At 40.0% G+C, this 25,940-nt stretch overlaps 1 protein-coding gene across 1 annotated transcript in view; it reads right to left on the bottom strand.

Annotated features, from left to right (window-relative positions):
• Positions 1-1,457: 1,457 nt before the first annotated feature.
• The window catches only part of LOC124622767, a 38,401-nt gene continuing 13,918 nt past the window's right edge, over positions 1,458-25,940 (bottom strand). The window contains exons 3-4 of the mRNA XM_047148558.1: positions 24,499-24,595; positions 1,458-1,511 (exon numbers count right to left, since the gene is read on the bottom strand). Coding sequence (XP_047004514.1) covers positions 1,458-1,511; positions 24,499-24,595 — 151 coding nt within the window. The remainder of the gene's footprint in view (positions 1,512-24,498; positions 24,596-25,940) is intronic.

The following is a 25,940-nucleotide window of genomic DNA, read 5'->3' as shown; positions in this document are numbered from 1 at the left end:
GCCGCGATTAAAAATTGCAGGCTCAATGCTCACTTATCTCCAGGAGACTAACGTGGCTTCCGTCACCACATGGTAAATCTCCTGGGAGTCCAGTAGCTCCTGTCGACTGCACAGGTGCTCGTTTACTATACCCTCATACCCTCACGTTGCCGTTGCAACAAAGAAATTCCATCGTGACTGGAAACCACTATGCATTAAAGGAATAGGCACAATGTACACAACCATAACAACACGCACGTAGCAGGTTGAATGGCAAAAAACAAATTTCAGTGTGGGAACTTTTCAAAATATGATATCTCGTAAACGAGTAACACTAGAATCCTACAACTGACACTCTAATTTACCCTACTGTCGGTATGTTAATGTCAATAGGCATTATCGCATTAAAAAGTGTATATCTGCACAAAAAATACACTTAATAAGTATTTTTACAATCTGTTGATTGGCTAAAAATACGTGCCCCTGGCTACCGATTCATTCTTTCAAAATCGCGCATCGATAGTACTTTCCATTTCTGCAATGTTTGCGATGCAAATTTTAGGTGATTCACATTGTATATATGTGTTGATTGTAGTATTTTGTGCATGTCAGCATGAAATAATTTTAAATAAGTTTTCAGTCAGTGAATAAAGATTGTTTTGCACTATTTCACCAACTCTGTTCGAAAACAAATCCTGTTGTTCTGTACTACAATTACTTTGATCGATTAGTATCAACTGTCATGCTTATCAATCTCATGTACATTACTTTTCTTTAGCACATTACATCTCTGGTAAGGCACTGAACCGACGAAAAGAAACCAATATATTCAGAAACAAAAAGATGGACTCCACCAACCAAGGACCAGTCGTTCTTGCAACCGATCCGCTACATTTCTGGAGTCAGAAGTGGGATGGACTGGTTGCAAAGAATAATTTACGCTTCATTCCGATGATTGAAGACTGTAACTGGTGATTCAGTTTTGACAGCAACCCATGTAAGTGGCAGCTTGGACTTTTGCTTTTCAGTAGTGCGATCCTTGTATCCTGGTATCTTTGCATCTTTGTGCCATGTAGGATCGTATCTTTGTATTTTAGTTGCTCACTGTCTTTGCTTCCCACTCAGCCCCAGCCATTAACACCTGTTTACGCACAGAACGTAATTTACCAGAGCTCGCATCATTGTGCACCAAATCTCACGTATTTTGTTGGGCTTACCATCGAAAAGGCATTACCCAAGCCAGTGCCGAAAATGTGCCTATCTTAGACATCAGAACAGTGAACTGTAAAATAACATAACTACTCTAAAAAGGGAAATACAGGTAACACATTGGAGGACCTTTTACATTTGACTGATGTACGTGGAATATGTGAGTATTTGGATCTTCGCGCTTTTAGTAAGAAGAGAGATGTAACTGGATCAGATTTACTTTCTCTATAGAATGTTACAGTATTCTTAAGCAACAATATGCTGAGGCATTACACGTCTGCGAGACGTTCACAGTTGAAACGCTCCGGGTCTGCCGGCACACACTGCACATGACAGCACAGACTCAGTCAGCGTTATGTAATCACCACTGCTAAGAGTGATTTTCCGTAATTCCGTCAAACCTCTCGTTTAGTCAAGTGCAGTGTTACGTGGCTGATTGCAGTCCGACGATACTATAGCTTTAGCATTTGTTGTGGTAATTACACTACTGGCCATTAAAATTGCTACACCAAGAAGAAATATAGATGATAAACGGGTATTCAGTGGACAAATATATTATACTAGAACTGACATGTGATTGCATTTTCACGCAATTTGAGTGCATAGATACTGAGAAATCAGTATCCAGAACAACCACCTCTGGCCATAATAACGGCCTTGATACGCCTGGCCATTGAATCAAACAGAGCATCGATGGCGTGTACAGGTACAGCTGCCCATGCAACTTCAACACGATAACGCAGTTCATCAAGAGTAGTGACTGGCGTATTGTGAAGAGCCAGTTGCTCGGCCACCATTGACCAGACGTTTTCAGTTGGTGAGAGATCTGGAGAATGTTCTGGCCAGGGCACCAGTCGAACATTTTCTGTATCCACAAAGGACCTGCAACATGCAGTCGTGCATTATCCTACTGAAATGTAGGGTTCCGCAGGGATCGAATGAAGGGTAGAGACACGGGTAGTAACACATCTGAAATCTAACGTCCACTGTTAAAAGTGCTGTCAATGCGAACAAGAGGTGACCGAGACGTGTAACCAATGGCACCCCATACCATCACGCCGGGTGATACGCCAGTATGGCGATGACGAATACACGCTTCCAATGTGCGTTCAACGCGATGTCGCCATCATTATGCTGCAAATAGAACCTGGATTCATCCGAGAAAATGACGTTTTGCCATTCGTGCACCCAGGTTCGTCGTTGAGTACACCATCGCAGGCGTTCCTGTCTGTGATGCAGCGTCAAGGGTAGCCGCAGCCATGGTCTCCGAGCTGATAGTCCATGCTACTGCAAACGTCGTGGAACTGTTCGTGCAGATGCTTGTTGTCTTGCAAACGTCCCCATCTGTTGACTCAGGGATCGAGACGTTGCTGCACGATCCGTTACAGCCATGCGGGTAAGATGCCTGTCATCTTGACTGCTGGTGATTCGAGGCCGTTGGGATCCAGCACGGCGTTCCGTATTACCCTCCTGAACCCACCGATTCCATATTCTGCTAACAGCCATTGGATCTCTACCAACGCCATCAGCAGTGTCGCGATACGATAAATCGCAGTCGCGATAGGCTACAGTCTGACCTTTATCAAAGTCGGAAACGTGATGGTATGCATTTCTCCTCCTTACACGAGGGATCACAACAACGTTTCACCAGGCAACGCCGGTCAACTGCTGCTTGTGTGCGAGAAATCGGTTGGACAGTTTCGTCATGTCAGCACGTTCGTCTTCTTCCTGTAGGTTAAATTTTGCGTCTGTAGCACGTCATTTTGGTGGTGTAGCAATGTTAATGGCCAGTAGTGTACGTTTGGTTGGTTGCCACAGTGCCTGTGGTAAATTACACCATTTCTTTCGGCGCAGCTGAGCTTTTGTGGTGACCTAAACTCGTATCAGATGCAGGCCATTTCATTGATTAGTTGTCATATTTCATCACAGAAGGATTTAATTTTGGGTCATCAGTTTCAAAAATATATTACACATGGATAATCATTTTAACAGTACAGGAAGGGGTAGTCTGAATGTAACGAAGAAAGTGTGCTTACCTTTTAAGTGACAAAGTAATTAAGCTATCACAGATATTATATGGATAATCATCAGTCCTCTGGAATATAATAGTTTTTGTGTGACCTACAACATTTACTTTTCGTGGCGTGAGACGACTCGAACTGGTCGACTTATTTACTACAAAAATGACAACTCTTAACGACACGATCCACGTAATACATTGAGGATTAGTCATTTATCAGTAGAATGAATAATAACAATGAATAATAATTAATAACGCCACCTTTACAACTATTGTCAGGCAGATGCATGATGGTATATCTGCTTGGTCATTGTTTTGGCGCATAGTTTTATTGTTTCCTTCAGTGGTGCGGTGGCGCAATGAGGTGGTGTTGTTCTGTTCCGTCTTTAGTCAACTGTGGTATTTTTCATGTCTTCAAGACAGTACAACAGTTGTGAGAGCCATGCGGGTGACCTGGGTTCGATTCCTTGTAATGCCCGGCATTTATCCTCGGCAGGTGGACTGGAACAGTGTGCACTCAGCCTCGCGAGACCAACGCAGGAGTTACTTGACGGAGTGGTGGCGTTTCCGAGGTCTGGAATCCCGACAGCGACCGGAGAGCGGTTTCCTTTCCTAAGATCTTACCCAGCGGTTAGATAGAAACGCAGTATGAATAATAATTTGCTTAACCTAGGACAACTCAGTTCCAAGTTCCATTAGTAGTTTTAAAATGCCTACTAATGGTCGCCGGCCTATCCAGGCAATGAAACTGTAAAGTATTGGAAAAGCAAAGTATGTATTTTGCCTACTTTGTTGCTACTGTTTAACTTGGTACTTCAAATAAATATTACTCCACTTAAACAATGTTGGACTACACCCTTATACAATACGTTTTTAAAAGAGAAAAACCCAGTAGAAAACGTGAAGTAAACTAAAAAATTTGGCCAGGGGAGACCTTTAGAAAAGCACTTTCCATAATCAACAAACTTAAACACTAAAATACTTAGATACTAAAGCACATACTTGTTATACCGAACATTTCACTTCAAGAAAACGTATTTCTTACTGGAATTTGCTTTCAAAAACTATTAACGCTGTGAACTAATTCTGTATAGTCATTTAACAGATTCTAGTAACTTGGCTTCACTCTGATTGAATTTTTACGTAAGCAAACTTTTACTATAACACTTTGCAATAGTTAAGAAATCTTTTTTTATTATATACACATAAACAATTTGAATGGTGCCTCTTTATATTAACCTGATACTTCATAAGAATGTAAAACATCACATCCAGCGACGCACTGACAAAGGACGCCACGTCGGGCTTTGGGTCTGATTGGCTCGTGTAGGGCCAGAACGCGGGACTTTTCTAACTTTAGTGTCCCAACTGCCATGTTAACACACCGGACAAAATGTTAATGAACACCCAGGAGACGTCACGCTGACACAGTGCGACACTCCGTCTACGCTTGATAATAGCCTCAGACGGACAAGGACCAGAGCCTAGATGTTTCTTCGGGCACCATACCCGGCTGAAGTCACTCATTCTGCATCTACATACACCGCGAAGCACCATACGGAGCGTAGCGGAGTGTACTTTGTGCCATAGCCGGCCATTCTCTTTCCTGTTAGTTCCGTAAGTGGAGCGACGGAAAAACGTCTGTCCAAATGCATCCATACGAGCCGTAATTTCTCCTCTTCCCTGTCATTACGCAGTGGGTACATTGCTGCCTGCAGAGTCATTCTTTAGCAGTGGGACCGTAGCAACTGATGTTGGATGGTGCGTCGTCGACAGATGTAGAAGTAGCTTTGGGTGTGCCTCATGGAAGCGTGCTGCGACTCTTGCTATTAATGGTGTGTATTAATGACTTTGCAGGCAATAATAATAATAACCTCAGAATTTCTGCAGATGTAGCAGTTATCTATTTTGTACCGTCTGAAAGAAACTGCTTAAATATTCAGTCAAGACTTGTTAAGATTTCAAAGTGGTGCAAAGACTGGCAACTTGGTTTCAGTGTACAGAAATGTAAAATTCTGCATTTCTCAAAACGAAGAAACCTACTGTTCTATGACTATAATATCAGTGGGTCACAGTTGGAATCGGTTAATTCACACAAATACATGTCTGTAACATTTTGTAGGGACGTGAAATGGGTCGATCACGTGCACTCAATCGTATATAAAACAGGTGGTAGGCTCCGACTTAATATCAGAATAATGGGGAAATGTAACCAGTCTACAAAGGTAACTGGTTAAAAATCACTTGCGCGAGGTATCATAGGACACTGGTCAAGTCTGTGGGATCCGCACAATATAGTATAACCCTACCACTACTTGTACCGGTATTTAGTGTGGTTTAACCTAAATAACAGAAACCCTTCCTCTATGTTGCCACGTATAACCCTCTCACTAAAATTTAGTTTACTTTCCAAACAAATTACACTATAGAAGGATAGTCCTGTTTATAGGAAAAACTAGTCAATAGAGTTAGCGTTTTTACACAACTTGACCGTGTCTTTTATCGAATGGATAAGTAAATCAGACTATTAACTTCCGTTCCTAAGATCTTACCCAGCGGTTAGATAGAAACGCAGTATGAATAATAATTTACTTAACCTAGGACAACTCAGTTCCAAGTTCATTTAGTGGTTTAAAATGCCTACTAATGGTCGCCAGCCAATCCAGGCAATGAAACTGTGAAGTATTGGAAAAGCAGAAGTATGAGTTTACCCACTTTCTTGCTACTGTTTAACTTGGTACTTCAAATAAATATTACTCCACTTAAACAATGTTGGACTACACCCTTATACAATACGTTTTTAAAAGAGAAAAACCCAGTAGAAAACTTGAAGTAAACTAAAAAAATTTGGCCAGGGGAGACCTTTAGAAAAGCACTTTCCATAATCAACAAACTTAAACACTAAAATACTTATATGCTAAAGCACACACTTGTTATACCGAACATTTCACCTCAAGAAAACGTATTTCTTACTGGAATTTACTTTCAAAAACTATTAACACTGTGAACTAATGCTGTATAGTCATTTAACAGATTCTAGTAACTTGGCTTCACTCTGAATTTTTACGTAAGCAATATTAACCTGACCATAAGAATGTAAAACAGGATACTCGGATTAATCAAACACCAGGAAGGAACCCTATATAGCTTTATGATTAGGATGAAATAAGAGTTAGCCCTTTTACATGATTTGATCATGTGTTGTATCTAATGGATAAGTAAATCAGAATACTCACTTCTTTTCCTAAGATCTTACCCAGTTGTTAGATAGAAACGTAGTATGAATAATAATTTACTTAACCTAGGACAACTCAGTTCCAAGTTCATTTAGTGTTTTAAAATGTGTACTAATGGTCGTCAGCCTATCCAGGCAATGAAACTGTGAAGTATAGGAAAAGCAGAAGTATGATTTTACCCACTTTCTTGCTACTGTTTAATTTGGTTCTTCAAATAAATATTACTCCAATTAAGCAATGTTGGACTACAGCCTTATACATTACGTTTCTAAAAGAGAGAAACCCAGTAGAAAACATCAAGTAAGCTAAAAAAAACTTGGCCAGTGGAGACCTTTAGAAAAGCACTTTCCATAATCAACAAACTTAAACACTAAAATACTTATATGCTAAAGCACACACTTTTTGTACTGAACATTTCACTTCAAGAAAACCTCTTTCTTACTGGAATTTACTTTCAAAAGCTATTACGCTGTCAACTAATTCTGTGGAGTTATTTAACAGATTCAAGTAACTTGGCTTCACTCTGACTGAATTTTTACGTAAGCAAACTTTTACTACAACACTTTGCAATAATTAAGAAAACTTTTTTTATTATATACACATAAACAATTTAAATGGTGCCTCTTTATATTAACTTGGCAGTTCATAAGACTGTAAAGCTGGATACTCGGATTAATCAAACACCAGGAAGGAACCCTATATAGCTTTATGATTAGGATGAAATAAGAGGGCGAACCAGTTTCTTTAAAGTTAAAGAATGATTATTGAAAACACAGTTTAAATTAATGGTTCACGCTGTACAAAAGCAAAAATAGAAAAAATCCTATCTGGTGGCTGTAGACTTGGGCGCAGCGAACAATTATGACGGCTACACTACCCACAGTACGACCTGCAAGTATCTCACAGGTATGGGCTCAATTTCTCTTCTTGGCGTCGTTCAATTTTACATATAGTAGTCCATCAACTCGTATCTACGCCGTAAGCCGTTTGCAGTCTTCATCCGAGGAAATTTTGTGCAAATTTGCAGGCAAAGCTTCCGCTGCTTCACAAAGGTGTTGCCTCAATCACTGCTGTCTACAGACTGTGTCACTTACTTCTCGCGCTTGCTCTAGGTAGCGCGCCAATTCACCCTTGCCACCTTTTCCACGTAGCGCACCAATTCACCCTTGCCACCTTTTCCACTCCCCAGAGCCACTTTCGTTCCAAACATAAGCACATTTTTACATAACGCTGTTTCTAACATTGTTCCTAAGCGTGACCATTTCTTAAATTGTCAAATTTACATGAACATCAACAATTTATACACACAAATATTTTAAATACAAAATGTCATCATAAAGTTATTTAAGGTAGTAAACAATGTACATAGTATTTTCATACATTACGCACATAAAATGCAAAGATCTTCAAACTCCTGTATAGCACACTTTGCTTTACATCTACAGATAATATAGTACCAATATGTGAAAATTTTAAAGCAAAAAATTATAAAAATTTAATGAACCATAAACAAATAATGTTATTATAAGAGTAATATTGGATATAGAATGTATACAGAGAAGGGCATCTGAAATGTTCACATATCTGATTGACCCATCTGAGAGTGTTAGAAGGATGCTGAAAATTGAAGTTAGACATAAAGTGTCTCGACAAAGCAAACTTAGAAAGTTTGAAGAACAATTTTTAAGTGACTATTCAAGGAACATACAGCAAAACTCTACATATCGCTGTCATAGGGATCATGAAGACAGGATTACATAACTAGACAACCCATGGACGCACTTAAAGAAACATTCTTCTTGCACTCCATACGTGACTGCAGCAGGAAGAAACCCTAATAATGGGTACAATGGGACTTAGCCTCCACTGTGTACTTCACAGCCGTTTGTGTAGATGCAGTGTGCTGGATCTCTAAGCTTTCTCAATAATGTTTTGTGATAAGTGTGTCGTCTCCCTTCCAGGGAACTGACATTCGAGATCATGGAGCATTTTCTACACATTTGTTAATCAAAACTACGAGAAGCTTGAGCCGTCCTGACCCCGGCTTATGCGTTGCTTTAAAACTTGTCTGCTACTCTGTGTTTGGTTTCCCGTGGTTATTGCGGTCATGCCGTGGTTCTTCTCTTTCTACGTGTGGCAGCAGTGGTGTGTATCGATATTTGCACCGTGTACCATCTTCGGCCTGGTGCTTATAGATCTGGCTTGGCGGTGTGCAGCCAGTCAGTCGGTTGGAGCCGGTCAGCAAGCAGGTCTCCGTGTGGTGCAGTCGGCCGGGCCCACTGGCGGTCTCTACGTAGTGATGGAGCATGTGCTGGCTGTTCTGAGTGCTATTCATGTTGTCCCCTTGGTTGGTGGTTCGCTGTTGGCGGTATTCCTGGGAGCAACAGCGAGTGTTCGTGAAGATTTAGCCGCCGTGTGGTGGAATTAACTATATTTGTGGGTTTGAAATTCAAGTGTTCCGGTTACCTGCCCTGATCGCTGAAATAAATTCAGACAGTGTCCTTTCCTCACCTGTTGTCACTGTCCAGCCTGGTGTGTAGTTTTTGACACCTTAATGTATATTTGGTTGTGGGCAGTTGCGCCTGTAACGTTTTCGCTTTGGAGTCCTCATATACTGGTCGGTGGTTAGCAAGTCGTCTTGTCGGTGGGTCCCTGACTGTCTCTTGGTTGTGTTGCCGGTAGATCGAATATAGTTGGGCCGACTTCTTGTCTCACGTAAACGAACGGAAAGATTTCAAGGGCAGACTGATGCCCCTGGAAACTTCTGAGCACCATTGCTTATACTGCCTTTCTTATTGGCATTTAATTGTGTGTTTTAAAGGGCTCATAGCCGATGGTTTGAATTTGTATACTTGTAACTGCGTTTTTAAAATCGAAGGCTTTCTGCCTGTTGAAAATTTATTCTGTTGTTTTCTACAAGCATCAGCCATCAGCCGCTGTAAGTTTTAAGAATCTTACTTATCAAGTATTACATTCTTTCAAGATAAGCTGTGGGTCTTCTGCTTGTTGAATATTTATTATAGTTGTGTTGTTCTTAAAATGATGGGACTTCAGCCACTTTAAAATTTTGGATTCTTACTTATCAAGTCTTACATCATTTGGGCTTAAATACTACTTGAGGTTAAAACATTTGGGCCTCCTGGCTCGGAAAATTGGTTGCATCTTTTTTAAAAAAAATCAAAGGCCTTCAGCCGTTTTGAAGTAATGTTTCTTAATGGTCATAAAGCTTGGGCTTTCTGCAAGTTATTGTATTTATGTCGTTTTAAATTTATGGCCCTTCAGCCGCTTTTAAAAACTTAATCTAGCTGACTTGGGCTTAAATACTATTTTAGGTTAAAGCCTAGAGCCTTTTTCCTCAAATAAAAGTAAAAGCAGTTGTATTTCATTCATGGGCTTTCAGCTGCTTTAGAATTAAAGAAGATAGTCGAGCTTAGAAGCTGCGCTGTAATGTTTGGACAACTAAATAAAGTGTTATGTTTGTAGTGTAACTGACAGCCTCTCATTCTCGCCCCCCCCCCCCTTTCCACAATTCCTACTACTTGTCCTGCCCTGCGGGTTTAGCAGGCTGCACGGTTCTAAATTGCTTCGACATCTTCCAATAATGTGACCTTTTGGTGCTCCCAAACACTCGAACTGTGCTCAAGAATTCGTCGCACAACTGTTCTACATGCGATTTCCTTTGTACGTGACCTACACTTTCCTACAATTCTAATAAAGTGAAGTCCGCCATTCGTTGTCTCTACAAGCGAATTTATGTGCTAAATCCATTTCACATCGATGTGAAAAGATATTCCTGGATAATTCGTGCTGAGATTCTGCTTCGTTACCAAACTACAGGCGTGTTGATTAGTACCTTTCAATTGGTGCTCAAAACAGTCCAAGACTTTTTCTGTTTTCCTTAGCAAAAATGGTAGGATACAAACCGCAGAGTGTCTGAGGACAATGATATGGAGTGCAAAAGGCAAAAACTCAACAGCAGCGTTCAACAAGCCTCAGAAAAGTACGTTTCGAGCAAAGGCTTAAGGGATGTGGAAGACCCAATGTGGTTTAATTGCCATGGTAGAAAACTGTTCTGCAAACAAAGAGAGCATCTTCGGACGGTTCAGCGGGTCAGTCGACGTGAAATTATAGGGGAATTAGTGCTTAAACTATTGAGGTACAGTCTTATTAGACGTTACCTCCCAATTTCAACAGGAGTAAAACATTCTGTATTAATGAAAAGTGTCTATGTCGCTGAACATCAATGCTACAGGCATATGCTACCTTAAACCTCCCATGGGCCAAGGGTACATATTGCATAGTGCTGCGTGTGGATAAGCTTGTGGATACAGGTGCATTAGCAGAACTTGATTTCAATTTTAAATTCTTTTGTCTGTAACACTGTTGTTATTGTTGTTGTGGTTTATAGTCTGAATACTAGTTTGATGCAGCTCTCCACGCTACTCTACCCTGTGCGAATCTCTGCATCTCCGAGTAATCTAAATCTCTTTACTGTTCTCGTATCTTGGTCTCCCTCTGCAGTTTTCTCTCCTTCAACACAAAATTGACCATTCCTTGATCTCTCAGGATGTGTCTTATGAACCAACCTCTCCTGTCAGTAAGTTATGCCACAAATTTGTTGTTTTCCAAATTCGACTCAGCGCTTTCTTATTTGTAATATTAAAGTAAGATTACCCACGTGATCTCCAACATTCTTCTGTATTCCACATTTTTAGAGCTTCTATTCTCTCCTTTTATGAACTGTTAATTGTTCATGTTTCACCTCCATACATGGTAAAAGTAGTAGAGTAGGGTAGAGTAGTTGTGTAACGTACCGTCGACAGCGAGTTCGTTAGAGACCGGTCGCAAGCTCGGATTAGGGGAGGGTGGGAAAGGAAAATCGGACGCGCGCTGTCAAAGGAACCATCCCAGCATCTCCATGAAGTGATTTAGGTAAACCACGGAAAACTTAAATCTTGATGGCCGGACGCGGGTTTGAACTGTCATCCTCCCGGATGTGAGTCCATCCATACATGGTTACCTCCCAGAATGCCTTCAGAAAATACTCCTTAATTAAATTTATGTTTAATGTTGATTAATTCCTCTTCTTCAAATTGCAATTTTACACTTTTATATCTTCTCTATTTCGGCCTTGTTATATTATTTTACTCTCCAAGTAGCAAAACTGATCTACTAATTTTAATGTCTCATTTCCTAATGTAATTCCCTCATGATCACCTGATTCAACTCGACTACAATTCATTACCATTCGTTTGCCTTTATTAAGATACTGTCCGTTCCGTTCAACTGCATTTCAAAGCCCTTTGGCGTCCATGATGGAATTTCAATGTCAGTGACAAAAATTTAAGGTTTTTATTTCTTCTCCCTGAACTCCAATTTCCGTTCCTTCACAGTTTGCTCAGTAAACAGATTAAATGACATTTGGAATCGGCCACAAATCTGTCTTACTCTCTTCTCAATCACCATTTCCCTTTCAGGCCAGTGACTCTTGTAACTGCCGTCTGGTTTCCGTACATGTTTGAGCCGTGGTAAAAATTGCTGTTTTGAAGAGCGCTCCGCAGCGCGTAGTGTGCAGCAGTCGTCCTCCGTTTCTGGCGGTGACGCCGCTGCGGCAGTCCCAGCTTTGGTGTCTCCCTCTGGTGGGAAAAGGGGAAAGGTTGCCTGTTCACGTGCATTTAAGGGACGCTATGAGCTCGCCAGTCGGTCAGTCGGGGTCAGTCTCTCGTCCGCACTTGTTAGGCAGTTAAAGCCTGTCTGTCGTTCGGAGTGCCAGTATGTCTGTCGTTCGGATCAACCTTTAAAGTCGGCAAAATGAGCCTTTCCACTCCCCCAGTAAGAGAACTCAGCGAGTAGTCGCCCGGTCGGGGCTTAGTTCCTGCATCTGAGTCTGCGCGTTAGGCCGCCAGTCTGGTCGAGTTTGCTCAGGCAATGGTCATTGGCGGTTGGATCGATCGGTTGGTCGGTCACGCACTGAGACACAAGATGACTTGTCCGTCTTGAGCGTCGGCGCATGTGAGGTCGCCACGTGAGTCCAGTGGGCCGCGGCGTATAGCGAGGGGTAGTGACTTCGCCGTCGACACGAGAGCAACAGGAGCCAAACCACGACATCAGTCTGGCCGGTGCAAACTGCGACGCCGTGGACGGGAGATCGGCGCGCCTTCCTGCGTCCGTTGAAGCGGCTGGCAGTGGACGGTTCGGGAGAGCGATTTGGGGCTGCTGCGCCAGGTCTTCTCGAGAAATCGCCTTTCATTAGAAGTTAAGTGATTGGTGATATCTTGTTTGATTTACTCTTGTTAAATTCTACTTGTTTTCTTGGTGAGGTCACCAGCCGTTTTGCTTTGAGGTCGTTCCACCATTCTTTTCCGTTTGCCCACCCGCGGGAAGGTGGTTGTTTATAAATTGGGTGGTCCGTTTTTCCCTGGCGGAGTAGGGGCGGGTTAGAGCAACCTGCAGTTCGGGTTGTTCGGTAACCTCCCTATCAATCGACCGTACGTTAGTAGCTGCCTCTGTCATGTTTGTCGGATTTGGTGTGTTAACGAATTTATTGCTTGGAGTGTAACGGCCTAGTACCTGAAATATGTCTTGATCTTTGGAAACTTTGATATTATTGCCTATGATCTTGAGAGGCGATATCTGTGTACTGTAGAGCATCTTAACTATTGTTTGGCCAACCTTGTAGAATTTTATTTAAAATTGCATTTCATGGGCTTTTATTTAAATGGTCATTTTAGTATATAAAGTTGCCATTCTTTCACCGTAAGACTTTTCTTATAAATTAAATCAAGTTGCAACTTCAGTGGCAAGGTTAATATTTTAATTGTTAGTGTTCGTACCATTTCCATCCCTCCTACGGGGGGTGCATAGTGTGTATGCTTGTGTAAATTGTTAAAACTCTTAGTTTAAAGTTATCTGGTGTGTTGCAGATTTGCACCAGTGTAGTCTTTCAGAGGCTGTTGTTAGCGGTCGTAACTACGGCCGTGTCAAAAGGGAGCGGCAAGGTTCTCTGCCTGCAAGCTCATACAGTCAAAACTTGTTTCTTTCTGCCTCTGAATAAATTGAAACTTTGATATTTACATTGTGCTTTCTGATTATAATTGTAAATCTTTCTTTTGAAAAAATGCTTTTAGGCACTAAAAAGTGAATAAAATTCCCATTTGTTCAAAGAAATTTGGTTATGATTTCGTCAGTTATTCCATGGCAGCTACTTCCATGCTTACATAATGTGATTAAATGTGTTAATGTTCTTGATGAATCGCTAGTAAATAAAATGAATTCTTAAGAATATTCTTTGAAAATTAATCACGGTTCAATGTTGTAAATAATCTTTCGCCGACTGCATGTTACTCTTTCTAGTTTCAGTAATCTGAAGAGGGTAGTCCAGTCAACGTTGTCAAAAGCTTTCTGTAAATCCACAAATGTTATACAAGTAAGTGTACCTTTCCTTAACCTATTTTCTGAGATACATCGCAAGGTCGTCATTGCCTCACCTGTTGTAGCACTTTTCTGGAACCAAAACTGATCTTCCCCGACGTCAGTTTTATCTGTTTCTCCAATCTTCTTTAAATAATTCATGCCAGGGATATGCGCCTGTGACTTGTTAAATTGCTAGTACGGTAGTGCACAACTGTTTTCTTTGGAATTGAAATTATTGCATCCATCCTGAAATCTGAGAGAATTTCCGTGTCCCACGAATATCACACGAGGTGGAGTAGTTTAGTCGTGGCTGGCTTTCTCAAGGATATCTGTCAGTCTCAGGGATTGCCATCTAATGTAGGGGTATTGTTTCCACTTAGGTCGTTCACTGCCCTCTAAAATTCTTCTCGCATCTCATTTTGATCTACTTCCTCTCCCGTTTCTGTAATATTGCCTTTAAGTTGATTTCGCTTGAGTAGCCCCTCTATATATTCCTTTCTTTGTTCAGTACTGGTTTCCTGTCTGAGCTATTGATTTTCTTACAGCTGTTTCTTTGTTCTCCAAAGTCCTCTTTACTTTCCCAATAGGCGGTGTCTACCTTTCCTCTAGCTATATAACCTTTTATAGAGGTACATTTGTCCTCTAGAGACTCCTGATTAGCCATCTTGCACTTCCTGTCAGTCTAGTTTTTCTAACGTTTCTATTCCCTTTAGCCTGCTTAATTTGTTGCATTTTTATATTTTCTCCTTTCGAAAATGAGGTTTAGTATCTCCTGTGATAGTCAAGGATTCTGCTACGACTCGTCCTTTTACGTATTTGATCCTCTGCTGCCTTCACTATTTCTTCTCTCAAACCTACCCATTCTTATTCTACTGTCCAGTATTCCATTCACCTGTTCCAGTCAATGATTGTCTAATTCTCCCTTTGAAACTCTGTTACCGCTGGTTCTTTCAACTTATCCAATTCCCGTCTCCTTAATTTCCTATCTTTTTGCAAATGCTTCAGTTTTAATCTGCCATTCGTAACCAATAAATTGTGGTCAGAGTCAGCGTCTGCCACTGGAAATTTCTTACACTTTAAAATCTGACTGCGAAAATTCTGTCTCACCATTATACAATCAGTCTGGGACCTTACAGTGACACCAGGTCTCTTCCCTGTACACCGCCTTGTTTCTCGATTCTTAAACCAAGTGTGAGCCGGCCGGGGTGGCGGAGCGGTTCTAGGCGCTTCAGTCTGGAACCGCAAGACCGCTATGGTCGCAGGTTCGAATCTTGCCTCGGGCATGGATGTGTGTGATGTCCTTAGGTCAGTCAGGTTTAAGCAGCACTAAGTTCTAGGGGACTGATGACCTCAGATGTTAGTCCCACAGTGCTCAGAGTCAAACCAAGTGTGAGCGATGATTAAATTATGCTCTGAGCAAAGCACTGCCTGGTGGCTTCCCCTTTCATTCCTTTCCCCCAGTCCACATCCTCCGACTATATTCCCTTCTCTTTCTTTTCCTACTGCCGATTGCCAGCCACCGAACACAGTTAAGTTTTCCTCTCCCTCAAGTATCTGAATAATTTCTTGTTTCTCATTGTAGATGCTTTCAATCTCTTCATCATCTGCAGAGTTAGTTGGCATGTAAACTTGTACTACTGTGGTGGGTGGTGGCTTTGCCTTTCTCTTGGCTGCAATATGGCTTCACTATGCTGCTCATAGTGCCTTAACCTGTTGTCATTTCGTTATTCATTATTAAATCTGCTCCTGCATTACCTTCATTTGATTTGTATTTATAATTCGTACTCACATGTGCACAAATTCTGTTGTTCCTGCCTCTAAACTTCACTTTTTTTTTTTTTGGTCATCAGTCTACTGACTGGTTTGATGTGGCCCGCCACGAATTCCTTTCCTGTGCTAACCTCTTCATTTTCATGACGTATTCCAATCTCTGTCTTCCTCTACAGCTTTTGCCCTCTACAGCTCCCTCCAGTACCTTGGAAGTCATTCCCTCATGTCTTAGCAGATATTCTATCATCCTGTCCCTTCTCCTTATCAGTGTTTTCCACATATTCCTTTCCTCTCCGATTCTGCGTAGAACCTCCTCATTCCTTACCTTATCAGTCCACCCAATTTTCAACATTCGTCTATAGCACCACATCTCAAATGCTTCGATTCTCTTCTGTTCCGGTTTTCCCACAGTCCATGTTTCACTACCATACAATGCTGTACTCCAGACGTACATCCTCAGAAATTTCTTCCTCAAATTAAGGCTGGTATTTGATATTAGTAGACTTCTCTTGGCCAGAAATGCCTTTTTTGCCATAGCGAGTCTGCTTTTGATGTCCTCCTTGCTCCGTCCGTCATTGGTTATTTTATTGCCTAAGTATCAGAATTCCTTAACTTCAATGACTTCGTGACCATCAATCCTGATGTTAAGGTTCCCGCTGTTCACATGTCTACTACATCTCATTACCTTCGTCTTTCTCCGATTTACTCTCAAACCATACTGTGTACTCGTTAGACCGTTCATTCCGTTCAGCAGATCATTTAATTCTTCTTCACTTTCACTCAGGATAGCAATGTCATCAGCGAATCGTATCATTGATATCCTTTCACCTTGTATTTTAATTCCACTCCTGAACCTTTCTTTTATTTCCATCATTGCTTCCTCGATGTACAGATTGAACAGTAGGGGCGAAAGGCTACAGCCTTGTCTTACACCCTTCTTAATACGAGCACTTCGTTCTTGATCGTCCACTCTTATTATTCCCTCTTGGTTGTTGTACATATTGTACATGACCCGTCGCTCCCTATAGCTTACCCCTACTTTTTCAGAATCTCGAACAGCTTGCACCATTTTATATTGTCGAACGCTTTATCCAGGTCGAGAAATCCTATGAAAGTGTCTTGATTTTTCTTTAGCCTTGCTTCCATTATTAGCCGTAACGTCAGAATTGCCTCTCTCGTCCCTTTACTTTTCCTAAAGCCAAACTGATCGTCACCTAGCGCATTCTCGATTTTCTTTTCCATTCTTCTGTATATTATTCTTGTAAGCAGCTTTGATGCATGGGCTATTAAGCTGATTGTGCGATAATTCTCGCACTTGTCAGCTCTTGCCGTCTTCGGAATTGTGTGGATGATGCTTTTCCGAAATCAGATGGTATGTCGCCAGACTCATATATTCTACACACCAACGTGAATAGTCGTTGTGTTGCCACTTCCCCCAATGATTTTAGAAATTCTGATGGAATGTCATCTACCCCTTCTGCCTTATTTGACCGTAAGTCCTCCAAAGCTCTTTTAAATTCCGATTGTAATACTGGATCCCCTACCTCTTCTAAATCGACTCCTGTTTCTTCTTCTATCACATCAGACAAATCTTCACCCTCATAGAGGCTTTCAATGTATTCTTTCCACCTATCTGCTCTCTCCTCTGCATTTAACAGTGGAATTCCCGTTGCACTCTTAATGTTACCACCGTTGCCTTTAATGTCACCAAAGGTTGTTTTAACTTTCCTGTATGCTGAGTCTGTCCTTCCGACAATCATATCTTTTTCGATGTCTTCACATTTTTCCTGCAGCCATTTCGTCTTAGCTTCCCTGCATTTCCTGTTTATTTCATTCCTCAGTGACTTGTATTTCTGTATTCTTGATTTTCCCGGAACATGTTTGTACTTCCTCCTTTCATCAATCAACTGAAGTATTTCTTCTGTTACCCGAGGTTTCTACGCAGTTACCTTCTTTGTACCTATGTTTTCCTTCCCAACTTCTGTGATGGCCCTTTTTAGAGATGCCCATTCCTCTTCAACTGTACTGCCTACTACGCTATTCCTTATTGCTTTATCTATAGCGTTAGAGAACTTCAAACGTATCTCGTCATTCCTTTGTACTTCCGTATCCCACTTCTTTGCGTATTGATTCTTCCTGACTAATGTCTTGAACTTCAGCCTACTCTTCATCACTACCATATTGTGATCTGAGTCTATATCTGCTCCTAGGTACGCCTTACAATCCAGGATCTGATTTCGGAATCTCTGTCTGACCATGATGTAATCTAATTGAAATCTTCCCGTATCTCCCGGCCTTTCCAAATATACCTCCTCCTCTTGTGATTCTTGAACAGGGTATTAGCTATTACTAGCTGAAACTTGTTACGGAACTCAATTAGTATTTCTCCTTTTTTATTCCTTGTCCCAAGCCCATATTGTCCTGTAACCTTTTCTTCTACTCCTTCCCCTACAACTGCATTCCAGTCGCCCATGACTATTAGATTTTCGTCCCCCTTTACATACTGCATTACCCTTTCAATATCCTCATACACTTTCTCAATCTGTTCATCTTCAGCCTGCGACGTCGGCATGTATACCTGAACCATCGTTGTCGGTGTTGGTCTGCTGTCGATTGTGATTAGAACAACCCGGTCACTAAACTGTTCACAGTAACACACCCTCTGCCCTACCTTCCTATTCATAACGAATCCTACACCTGTTATACCATTTTCTGCTGCTGTTGATATTACCCGATACTCATCTGACCAGAAATCCTTGTCTTCCTTCCACTTCACTTCACTGACCCCTACTATATCTAGATTGAGCCTTTGCATTTCCCTTTTCAGATTTTCTAGTTTCCCTACCACGTTCAAGCTTGTGACATTCCACGCCCCGACTCGTAGAACGTTATCCTTTTGTTGATTATTCAATCTTCTTCTCATGGTAACCTCCCCTTTGGCAGTCCCCTCCCAGAGATCCGAATGGGGGACTATTCCGGAATCTTTTGCCAATGGAGAGATCATCATGACACTTCTTCAATTACAGGCCACATGTCCTGTGGATACACGTTACGTGTCTTTAATGCAGTGGTTTCCATTGCCTTCTGCATCCTCATGTCGTTGATCATTGCTGATTCTTCCGCCTTTAGGGGCAATTCCCACCCCTAGGACAAGAGAGTGCCCTAAACCTCTATCCGCTCCTCCGCCCTCTTTGACAAAGCCGTTGGCAGAATCAGGCTGACTTCTTATGCCGGAAATCTTCGGCCGCCAATGCTGATTATTTATCAAATTTTAGGCAGTGGCGGGGATAGAACCCAGGAACGAAGACGTCATTATGAATCAAAGACGCTACCCCACTATATCTATCTTCTACTTTTCCATTACCCTTTTCGAATTTTCTAAGATATTTACCAGATTAAAGATCTAACATTTCCCGCTCTTATCTGTAGAGTTCCAGTTTTATTTTTACTGATACCGACATCCTCCTAAGTAATCCACGCCTGAAGGCGCAAAGGATAACTGTTTTACTCCTGGAATATTTTTCCGTCATAATTTAACCATAGAGCAGAATTACATGAACCAGGGAAAAATGAAAGCTGTAGTTTCCCTCGCTTTCAGCCGTTTACAGTACCAGCAGAGCAAGGCCATTTTGGCTACTGTTAGAAGGCGAGACCAATTCATCATTGACACTGTTGCCACTGCAACTACTGAAAGGCTGTTGCCCCTCTTCAGAAGCATATGTCCGTCCGACCTTTCCAAAGCTACCCCTTCAGTGTGGCGCCAGCTATTGTATGGCTGTCTGTATCGTTTCGTTGAGACATGCGACCCAACACACTTTGCCAATGTTTGTGGTTCACTGGGCAGCATTGATGTATGGAAGTCATTACGGTGAATAAATGAGAGAGTTGCGTATCTACGTGTTATACACGTGAACAGTAAAACATTCTGAACCTGATCATAATAAACTGAGTTTAGGGCAGCACTTCTGTCATCTTATAATCTTAATCTCATGAGAGCTAGGAATACCAAAGGCGTACGTATTGAAATTAAATATACGGAAAAGAATGCAGGTATAATCGGACCACAGAAATTTTGTTCCCAACCACTGTGACGTACCTATCACGAGTGAGGCTCCATTGAAAAAACGAAAGGATATCATGATCTCAGAGTGATGTATTGTCAAACAATATTTTATATGCCACACCACCTATTTTCTGTGTTTCGTTAGACGATTTGTTGGCATGCAGAAGGCTATCCTTTCCAGTAAGTGTAGTCATCTGTCAGTCGTCAATTGTGAGGTGATATTCATGGCTGCTACCACATTCATTCTAGTTGTGTACTTGCTGAAGTGATTTTCATAGTTAGTTAAAATATGTATGACAGTAAGTTCTTGAATCCTGTATTTCGCGAGTAGTAATGTAAACGCTTTTTATAGGACTATTAGTTTTTTTGTGAATTATCAGTAATTGTCCAATTCTAATTTAAAGAACAGCAAGGTCAGAGGTACCATCACAACAGCATTTGCACCTTGAAGAGCTTGGAGGCAACTGTGTTGGAACAAATGTGGGAAACTGATCATTAACACATTTCATGAGTGAACCCCTGAAGCATGCAATGCAATGCAACATGCCATGTTCATAATAGTAAGCTCAACTATGTATATTGTAAAGGTGGTGCATATATGAAAATGCCATGTAAAAATATTTATTGATACAAAGTGTTATTCCCAAACGAACGAACAGTTCTTTTCTTTAATAATCAGTGTTGATGCTGTTGATGAGCAGTCTAGTTTCTTTGTTAATGTAGCACTTGAGTTTTTGTCTCTACATGTTTATTTCACTTTCCAGATTCTATAGTCTGCGTTATATTTTCGATTTACTTCTCAGATTATCGGCGTATTAGTCGATGATTTTCTGTGTATGGTGAGCTGCAAATTGTGTGCGTTGCTGAGAACTTCTGAACATCTTATCAACATACAAATATGTCAGTATCACACCTATAGGGACGAAACCTTCATTAATCACAAGTGAACTTAGCACAGTTCGTTACATGTTGGGATGGGCTAATGCACCTTCATGTATAGCCTCTACCAAAAAATGAGATTACGAATAATTAATATTCTATAAATATCATTGAAGATTCTAGGCCCCTTCTTAGTCTTTCATAGTTAAAATTTCTTTGACATATGTTCGAAAAATTACAAGTAAAAAACTGTCTTTTGTTATGATCAAAAACACACTTTCTTTACCAACAAAATTTAAAATTTGCCAGTTTTGATCATCAGTGAGATGGCACATCTGTGTCTGTTTAGCCTAACTAAACCCGTGATAAATGACGATTTTCAAAGTTAATTTTTTGTTTTAAGAGTGTTTTTAATATGGTGAAAAATATGGGAAAATGCTTAACAGTACAATACCAAAACACATTTGTTCTTCTGACAGTTAAAAATATGAGAACCACACACACTTTTCAAGATGAAATTTAAAGATCACTGTGCAATATTGCATGAGATGTTCTCTACAGTCTATGAAGTTTGTTGGGCATGTATGTCCCACTAAATACAGGTATCGTAAAAGCCAGTAGAATTGCTGAGCCTTGTGATAAAGTTTCAAACCAAATCCACTATATGTAAGATAACTCACTTACTTCAGAGATTGTTGTAATGGAAGAGACGGTGATCTGAGTCAATTTTAGTGAAAGAGGCGCACTTGCTCCAATTGATGGCTTATTGCTACAGAGAGGTATATGTGCCCCATCAGTCATGAAAGTGTTGAACTCGTTGTTGAACTTGTCATCGAGTCGTCAATTTTATTTTGAGGTTCACTAAACTTTCAAAGCAACCTACCCACTGAGGTGAAGGACCACATAATTGACAGTTTACTGCCATACTGAGGAGCAGTCTACTGGAAACCGACTGTGGATATGATCATTTAATCTCACAAGCTGCGACATTGTCGCAAATAAAACAGTGACCCTTATATACAGTAACTTTCCTTTAATTTACATCTATGGTCACAAACTTTTTGTTAACAGACTACTGGTTTCGGTCTATAATGATCATCATCAGATCTGTTTTATAGAAACAAAGTCCTAATGTACTGCAGCCATAGTGGCATCGTCAAATGTTAAATCCAAAATCAGCACCAGCATATTTATATATATTTGAAGATGCTGGTGCTGATTTTGCACTTAACATTTGACAATGCCACTATGGCTGCAGTACATTAGGACTTTGTTTTTATAAAACAGATCTGATGATGGTCATTATAGTCTGAAACCGGTAATCTGTTAACAAAACATTTGTGGCCATAGACGTAAATTAAATGAAACTTATTGAACATTTAATTATTTGTTCAAGATGGCAAAAATTGTTAAATCCATATAGAACGCAAAATGTATATCAGCTTAGTTTGGTGGCAAGTTAAGGGCAACTGACAGAGCAGCCAGCAGTTTAATTAATTAACTTCAAAAGATAGCTGAAAGCCACATGACGGAAACATCTTAACTTAAACCATTCATAAATTCTGTAAACACAAGAAGACTTTATTAATCTCATACAGAATTTTTATGATAAACATCGGATGTACTCCACATTCAAATGATGTCAAATATGTAAAAGCATTCATAATTCTACATCAGTTGTACTTTCTTGTGTGGTGTGAGCTTGTATTTGATGGATTAGCAATACATGCTTATGAGATACTTGGTAACATAAAGTAAAATTATTATTGTCAAAACTTGCTACATATTGTAATTTGAGCATTTTTCATAAAATTAGTAAAATGTCAAATATTAGCTATATAGCCTTGTCTATATGGTAACCAATGTCTAATTGCTTCTTAGGCTGAATATCATTATTTCAATGCAACCTGACATTCAGTACATTTTATGGCTATTTATACTAATTATAAAACTAAACAATTTATAGTACAATCATGACTCTGGTGTTGAATATATATCTCCTAATCACTAATAACCAAGTGTTGTTCCCAGACTTATTAATATAATACCTTGCACACTCACTTGTGTGCTAAGCAATGTATAACAGAATTGTAACTATTTGCTTACAATTTAGGCTTATAATTATGAATAATTGTTGTAGAAGCCAGTAAAACTGTACATCAGCTTTATGCCTTCAATTGCATACTACCTGCAATCAATACATTTTTTGGTGAAGAATTGGCTGATTACAGCAACCAATCTCCAATAGAATATTAAAACAATCGTTGGTTATGTATCCTCTTATGAATACTAACCAGATGTTAACATTTTTTTAAAAGGCGGTATGTTCGCCGCTGACTGTAGAAATTATTTCACGATTGCAATTTCGGCCTTTGGGCCATTTTCAAGTGGTATTGCTAAAGATTTTGTTTTAGCATATTCAAGGCTTCAGAATCCTCTGAGACACACATACCGTACGTCATCGTCAAAAATAAGCATCCTCGCTGTAGAAGTACAGCAACATGAAATGAGTGCAAAGTGCAAAGCTCTGTAGCTTTAAATTATGTAAATTTCGTGAACTGTTACCAGTGTTAACATTTTTCACACAAATCGCTACAAATTAATGTCCTGACACACAGTTTACCGGTGAACTAAGGCCATTGAAGCAAAAATATATTCACATCTCAGGCAGACTGAGTTCAATACCACTTGAAAATGGCTCAAAAGCCGAAATTGCAATCGTGAAATAAATAATTTCTACAGTCAACGGCGGATGGGATGTTCTTCAAAAAATTCTCTATGATTGTGAATCTCGATCATGATAAGTTAATCAAGATGTGTATTGTCATTACATTATCAATGCACATCAAATACAATGTTTCAGTTTAGAAATCGACTATACACTGTTACTCAAAACGTAACTAAAATGTAATCGAATGCTAGAAACAGCAAGATGTGTATTATTATTACATTACCAATGCACATCAAAGACGATGTTTCAGCTTAAAAATTGACCATACACTGTTACTCAAAATGTAACTAAAATATAATCGAATGCTAGAAATAGCATCAACCATCTGCAATCGTATGAGAAATAAACTAAATTTAACAGAATTTAGAGTCTCATACCAGAGTATCAATCGTTATTTTGCCACCAACCGATAGCTAAAAGATTTAATAAATTCGAAGCTTATAATTTAGCCTCATTTGAGTACTAATTAATCTCTAATACAGTTTTAAAACTAAATATTGGCTGCAAAGTGTGAAACATACAGGAACCAATATATAGTACATGTGGCAGAATAAGTTTCTGTAATTAGTCACCAACAGTGCTAATCAACATTGAAATGCAATTTAACATTGAAATCATCAAGATTCAACAAAATTTCAGTCTTGACATTGGATATCCATTCTCACTTGAATGTTAATGAGTATTTGATGCAACATTAAGTAGGAATAGGCTTACTATTATGAATCAATGTCTCATATAGGAGTTTATGTAGCTCAAAGGTCACGAAAAGGCTAGACCATGCCACATCTAATAGCACCAGTCCTTAGACTGATGACTTGAGACAGACCCCAATGATTGTGAAGACAAAAACAGCTACAACGGTAATAGTCCGTGCTGACTGTTGAAGTTGAGATGCAGAATTTCCAACATCATTTCGTGTTAGATGTATTGTTGATTGTGTGTTATTGTGAAAATTTGGTGGAGGGGATTCTCGACCACCAGTGGTGGGCTGAGAGGGATGATACTCTACAGAATCTTCGCAGATGACGGAGAGATCAGGCAGAGCCTCCTCCAGCCGTTTTTTCTCAGACAGGCAGTGTAGATTACGATTTCCACTCAATGACAGGGTCTTTAGCGCTGTCATTCTCTTCACTACAGCAACATCAACGCTCGTCAGGCTGCAATTCTCTATATACATGGTCTCTATTGATGAACTGACCAATAGAGGCAAGTGATGCAGACTGGGATTGTCAGAGAGGTTTACAGTTCTCAAATGCTTGTTGCACTTGAAGCTCAATGCATCTAGATGATCCAATCTGAAACAAGAAACATACATATATTTAAATGATAGTCGTAGATATTATACTGCTAATGGCCAAAAATTTTTGAATGAAAGTAAAATAGTATCTGCTGGGTATAATTCAATTATGAGTCAGTTACATGAAACAAAATTCACTAAGTAGCTTCATTAAATACACCGCTTCAATGGCCTGTTTGAGCAGTTACCTTACTCTCCCCTCTTCTCTGCATACATATTGCTATCAGTGTCTCACAGACTTGACCCACAAATTCCAGTTTCATATTTTCCCAGAAATTTAGTTTCAGCCATTTCTTCTGTGTGTCAAATCAATGCATCATACACATCATATGTCTTGTACAACTATCCTCTCTTCTGCATAGCCTTTTCAGTTGACTCGTTTCTTCCTCTGTAGTTTCGGGATTGGGTTCCGTCTGTTTAATAAGACCTTATAATTTTTCTACTCTTACTTCTCTTGGTCAGACATGTTTTGTGACAGCACACTTAAGCTAAAACATGTTCCGACAAGAACTATGAAATCAAAAATATTTTATTGTTTATTTAATTGGTGGAACCTAATCCTGTGAGTTGATCTACAAAGTGGCTGATGTTAGACCATAACAACCAAAGAATTACTTCCTTTGTTGTATCTAAGGTCTCTTCAGTTTTTACTTTGGCTGTCAATTGATGCTTCTATCTCCTTCTTAAAGAAGGGAACAATATTTAACTTTCATTGGGCATCTAAGTCATTAGTGGTGAAAAATAAGATCGGTTGTAGAATGGTGAGGAAGGATACGGGGCAAGACCAAACCAATATGGACGAATTGGAGTTTGGTTCTGTTCTGTCGTGTCTCACTACACGTTAAAGTTTTTGTTTTTCATTTTCTTGAGGAATATGAATTACTCTTCAGACGTAAGTCATACTCGGAAGTGTACAAACGCCAGCATAGTAGAAAAAGACTAATAAGTAGGATCAGATACTCGTCAGCTAATTTATCACAGCTAACAATGCTAGTACTACTGTGTTGAATGTTTAATGTTAAAAATTTGTAAGTCGCCCACAGTTGTTAGGGGTATGAGAGATTTGGTTACACGCGGTCGCTTTTGATTTGACAGGTCTATGAACAATACCAGATAGGGTACAGATATCTTCTACGATAAATGATCAAACATGTGGTATCACTTCCTCCATGGCATAGCTTTACATAACATCCTCCATGCCAAGCTAAAATTACATTTTTGTAGGTTTTGCACTGAAAAGGTGTTTGTAGTCGGAATACGATTGTAGTATAACCTAACCTTGTTTTATGTCCATACACATCGGTTAACGTTTCTTCAGCATTGAAACCCATCACTGAAATTCC

The sequence above is a fragment of the Schistocerca americana genome, chromosome 7, assembly GCF_021461395.2.
Source record: "Schistocerca americana isolate TAMUIC-IGC-003095 chromosome 7, iqSchAmer2.1, whole genome shotgun sequence".
Taxonomy (NCBI): Eukaryota; Metazoa; Arthropoda; class Insecta; order Orthoptera; family Acrididae; genus Schistocerca; species Schistocerca americana.
The sequence above is the reverse complement of the archived record's forward strand: the minus strand, read 5'-3'. Positions and strand labels throughout refer to the sequence as shown.